Below are 5,724 nucleotides of genomic sequence, written 5' to 3'. Positions count from 1 at the left end.
AATCTAGGTCAAACGAGTTGTGTCGCCTAACAAGCCTTCGTTGCCACTAGGCGGTGTCTAGGCAGAAGCCCAAAAATTATGAAAACAACGCGAATTTGAGAAAAAATCATGCATCTTGACAAAGGCTTAACTCGAAACACATCATTCAAATAAATAACAAGTAGGTGCAACTCCCCTTACTTGCAAATCTTGCTCCAATTGCACTCCTAATGCTCCTCTTTGCCCAAAATTGATTCCTTTGGCTCCTACCATTTAGCACTGCTTTTGGTCTTTGAATTCTCTCTTGGTTCAACATGCAAAAAAATTAAATAATAAAAATTAACACACTAATAGCATATACTAGACTTGAACCTAAGTCCTCTTAGGACAATCAAGTACTCTCAATCAGTTTAGCTGGTATTGTTCCTTATCATAACTTTCTGCATTAAATAATTTATTGATTCCTCCCCTCACATTTATTAAATAAATATTTACTTATTTATTTAATTTTCTCGAGTCTTACAAGATAGTTGAGAAAACAAATGTAGATGAATGTGTGTAGATGAAAAGGTTGAGCTTGGATGAAATAGATGAATGTAACCGAAGAATGAGTCTCCATGAAACATATGAGTGTGAGAAAATTTATGAATGTGAATAAAAAAGAAGAATATGAGAAATTTATAAAAAACGAGAAAAGAAAATTATGAATAATAAGATTTGTTAAATCTCAACCATTAGATTAAATCTAATTTACAATTCATATTTAATATAAAAAATATTAAAAATAAACGAGACTAATTCCACCAAATCCATGCTAACCTTCTTTAACTTTAGTATGTCTTTATAATGCATGTCCCAAACTTAAAGTAAATATCAAGTTTAATCTTGTTTATTTTTAATACTTTTTTTATGGTTAAGGTCCATGAAACCGACTTAAATAAATAAATAAAGGAAAATGATTTTTTTACTACTAAATTTTGACAATTTTTTCTTACAATCATAAGTGTCATCTTTTAAGTAGTTTTTCATCTTTTCTTCTTCTCATTTTCAATATATATAAGAGAAAATTATCAAAATTTAATAGTTAAAATATCATTATCCATAAATAAATAAAATAATCTTTTACGTCGTACTACTATCCTACTATTGTACTTGAGTGGATTAGGCAAACAGCATGACAATTTGGCCGACGTTGAAGATAAATCAGTTAGTATTAACAATAGCATAATTCGGTTACTTTGTTTCACCACAATTCACTCTGGAGCTAAAGCTCCGATATTGTAATTATTATCACACTAGTACATAATCACCACTAAAGACACAAAATAAGCAGTTATTATTCCCCGTAAGCATGTTTGTTTGAACCCTGCGAAGATCTTCAGACATGCATATATGTATACACCTTGAAGGTTGTAATTAGCTATAACGAGGAGAGAATCAACGTCCAATCCTAGCACCGGTGTTGAACCTGCCATTTCCGAAATCCTGCTTTCCGGAGCCAGAGTTGTTAAAGGAGTCTACAGTTCCATTGTTGCCATTGGTAGGCACGCGATTCCCGTTAATTTTTGCACCAGTGTTGAACTTGCCATTTCCGAAATTCTGCTTTCCAGAAGCAGAGTTGTTGAAGGAAGTTTTAGTCCCGTTATTGCCCTTACTAGGCTCCTGCCTCTTCTTCTTGTTGGTGGTGTTACTCTTGCAAGGGTCGTTCGTCCTGTGATTGCAAGGGTGGTGCCTCCTATTGTTGCTACTATAACAAGGAACGTTGATTGTTACAACAGGATAGCGATAGCCATATCCTCCCAAATGCCCCAAACCCAGGAGGCTGCATAAAAAAGTCATGCTGTCAAAGGAAACTAAAGATCTCTCTCACTCTAACTCTATGTTCGTCAAGTTGATTTTCTTAAGCTCGTGTTTTTTCTGTAGGCCTGGCTTTTATATTTATGTTGAACGGAGAATCTGATGCTATTCATTCCTTAAACACAATTTGGAGTGATGACTTAATGTTTAGATGGAAGAGAATAGAAAGGAGTGAAAGGTCGTGGTTCGATCTTCTTGTTAACAATTTGAAAAAATGAATGAGTGCTCCGTTGATCGTACGAATGAAATAGAATGTTCAAAAAATCTGGTTAGTATAGACTTTTTAAACAAGGACAATGATATTTTGAGTAGTAAAAAAATCATTTTTCTTTAAACAATGGTTTTGATACCAATTCTAATACTATTTTATGTATCCTTACATCACATGCAAGATGAGGATATTACAAGGGATATAAAAAAATTCGTACCCGCGGGTATCTGCTATAATATCTGCAACAGGTAGTAAATGGATATTGAAAATGAATATCCACGGATAATGGGTATGTGTATTTTTTATACTCACCTGTTAACAAAACAAATACGGGTATCATATCATAGTATCCATACCTACTATATTCTAATTTAAATTAAAACAACTTATTAAAACATTAACACATTCATTTATTTTGAATGGGTTATTTTTTATTAATTGATTTTAAAAAATCTTCATTATTTATAAATTGTCATTGAACACTATTAAAATAAATTATTTTCCTTTTGTTTGACATTTATAAAGGTTATATATTATATTTTTATTTGAATTTATGATTATAATTTTTTATTAAATATTAAATATTTCTTTTGTAAATAACCATAAATACAAATGAATATTAAAAAAATAACATATACTCACGTAACATATACCCGCATAAATATAAGTATAGATATATACGAATATTTATCGAACCAATACCAAAATATTATTACTCATACCTTAGCCCTGACATTCTAAATATTACATTACGAATTGAGATAAGAGAAGCCCGTTCGCATTATCTTACAACGTGTAAAAGATTATCTCTAATAATTTCATATGTAAATTAAACGTTAAAACTTTGTCACCATCTTCAAATTCGCATATTGCGAATGAAAAAAATAGAAGTACTTTTATCAAAAAGCTATACTAGACTGATTTTTTAGTTCAATTTAAAAAAAAAAAAAACTATTAAAACATTACTTAAACGTATGTTGAAAAATTATTTACATAATAATTTACCTAGTTTTTGTTGAAGTTACGGATTATATTAAATAAAATTTCAAATAGGAACTTTTTATATATAAAATTAAATATAAATTTTAAAAATATGTTTCAATATTCCTGTAAAGAAAAGGCAACTCTTTCTATTTATTTATAAAATTAAATATAAATTTAAAAAATATGTTTCAGTTTTACCTTTGATTAATTGTTTATTTATTTTCATGTTCAGTAGATATAATTTGTCAAAGATTTTCCACTATATATACATGGTTAATAAATGAATTTATATAGTATTTTTGAGTTAAAAGAAATAAAATGATAAAAGTTCTCTTTGTATTCAGGGTGTCATAAAAATATAGCTAAAATAATAAAATTACTTTAGTTAACAAAAAGTTAAATTAACAAAGTGTCTTATATGTAGTTAATTAAACTAAAAAAAAATAAGTTAGTGGTTCAGTTTAAGTTGTTTCTTAAGCTAAGTTTGAGTATATTTTTGTGGGCAAACTATTTTTCTAGTATAGTTTATTTTTATATAATTTAATTTAGTTCAACTCATTAGTTCTAGTAGGCTATTGATGCAAATTTTTATAATTCACCACCATCTTTTTTTTCGACATCCTTTTTTGTTAAACAGTACCAGGAAATAAGATGTTCATAGTTTTTCATTTTGCTTTTGTTTAAAGAAAAAAAAATATAATTTAATAATTATAATAGTTCAATTTTTTAATATAGAAATTTTTAACTAAATTTGTAAATAATTAGTAGAATTCACGGTTAATTAACTTTATAGTTTAGTTAGATTTCGTGGAATTATTTATAGTGTTTTTTTCTTATGAAACTAAATCATTACCTAACATGTTGAGAAAAACCCTTGTGAATTCCAGTTTAAGACTTGTTACACCGAGAAACAAATATTTTGTCTCATTTAACATCAAAATTTTAAAAAAATAACTATTTAAACACACTGGAAGTAAAAAATTATTCCATTACTAATACACAACAACTTTTTGTTTATTAATACAGCTTATACGATTGATTTGCCGATTAGATGTTAATATATAGCTTATAAATGATGGAGTATATGTGAACCTAGATTTGAAATATCATAATTCTATAATTACAATATGTTAAAAGCTTTCATTTAAGAAAAAACAAATCCAGTACATAATTATCCCTTTCACACGAAAAGAATACATATTTAGTTCCCAACCATTGAAAATGAGTAAGTACCTGTTCGCTTTGCTGAGGATCTTATTCCCATCAAAGTTTCAAATATACGATAAGATCGGACAGCGTGTACATTACATTCAATTTCGTTTATAATATATGCTTCAATGATTTCTATATCAACTATGATTTTGAAATTTATCATTTTGCATTTTATCAGTTGCATCTTTGCATAATTAACTAATTTTTATGAAATTATTATTTTTGTAATTTTTTAGCATTTTAAGATGATTATATTTCTTAATCAAATCATTTACGCGTTTTAATAATCTTGCTTCTCTACTTGAAGTATAAACTTTACCACATGCTTTCGAGGAAAATTGTAATATGTATACTCTCTTACCAACAAAACTAATAGTCATTGATAAATCCAAAATTAGATTCGGATTTTAAAATTTAAATTATCGACGAATATTTCTGTCAATAACAAATCTTTTAATACAATTTGTTGATAAGATTTTTCAGAAAATTAGAGTTTGTATTATTGACAGATATTTTCATCGATAATTTATTTGATGATCAATTTCATTTGTAAAATCTCCTCAATAATTTGTAATTCTTATTATTGATAAAAGTACTCTTCGGTAAAATGGGTAATCAATTTTCTGTCATGTTTGATGAGAAATTTTGGAATATTAAGAGGAGATAGGTGACAAGAAGAAAAGGAGGAGGAAGAGAATGAAGAGAAGGAGGAAAAGAAAGAGAAGGAGGAAAAGGAAGAGGAGGGGAGGAGGTGCAACGGTAATGGAAGCACTATGGTGGTAGTGGCACGACGGTGACTCGTTGATTGTGGCGGTTGAAGTTAAAGGAGAAAGAGGAATTACGATGGATTTTGCATTCATCGATAATTATCGATGGATTTTGTGATCTATTATTATCGACGGATTTTGCGATCTATTAGTAAAATTTAAAGCAACCATTTTTTTGATGAATTTTTTACTATCGATAAACTCGAATTACCACAAATTTATGCTATTACATATTGTTTTTTGAGGATTTTGATTTGACTTTTGTTCAATATGTTTTTGGTGAACCAACTCGGCGTAAATTATTTGTCAATTGGACTAACAAACAATTATTTTTCAATCTAAAATAGTGTTTTAATTTAGGATTCCACAATCAACACAAAGTTAATGTGTAATTAGTTTATATTGTGGACTAAATTTATATAAATGTTCAATTTGTTGAATTCTCTTTATGTGAATATAGAAGTTCATGCATTTTTTTTCTTTCCCGATACTTGTGTGTTTGTGTTAGGATAAAGATGGGATAATGTAATGTAGTGAAAAAGAATGAAGAAGATGAAGATGGATTGAAGTGAAATTTTTGACAAACTAGAAATATAAAGGTGCAAAATGAAATTGCAGGAAAATAAATTGTCAAGATTGGAACAAAAATGGGTAAAGGAAATCAACCAAAGTAATGACCCAAATTGCAACATTTATCATTAGATTTGTCATTAT

The 5,724-nt window shown here is 28.2% G+C and overlaps 1 protein-coding gene across 1 annotated transcript; it reads right to left on the bottom strand.

Moving 5' to 3' along the window:
• Nucleotides 1-1,171: 1,171 nt before the first annotated feature.
• LOC146887511 (uncharacterized) lies at nucleotides 1,172-1,896 on the bottom strand. The gene has a single exon (XM_085671032.1). The coding sequence runs from the start codon at nucleotides 1,816-1,818 to the stop codon at nucleotides 1,417-1,419; it is 402 nt and encodes a 133-aa protein (XP_085527158.1). The 5' UTR covers nucleotides 1,819-1,896; the 3' UTR covers nucleotides 1,172-1,416.
• Between the last annotated feature and the right edge of the window lie 3,828 nt (nucleotides 1,897-5,724).

The sequence above is a fragment of the Vigna unguiculata genome, chromosome 3 (genome assembly GCF_037176805.1).
Source record: "Vigna unguiculata cultivar grain cowpea cultivar isolate G323 ecotype 2 chromosome 3, ASM3717680v1, whole genome shotgun sequence".
Taxonomy (NCBI): Eukaryota; Viridiplantae; Streptophyta; class Magnoliopsida; order Fabales; family Fabaceae; genus Vigna; species Vigna unguiculata.
This window is presented reverse-complemented; position numbering and strand designations above follow the sequence as displayed.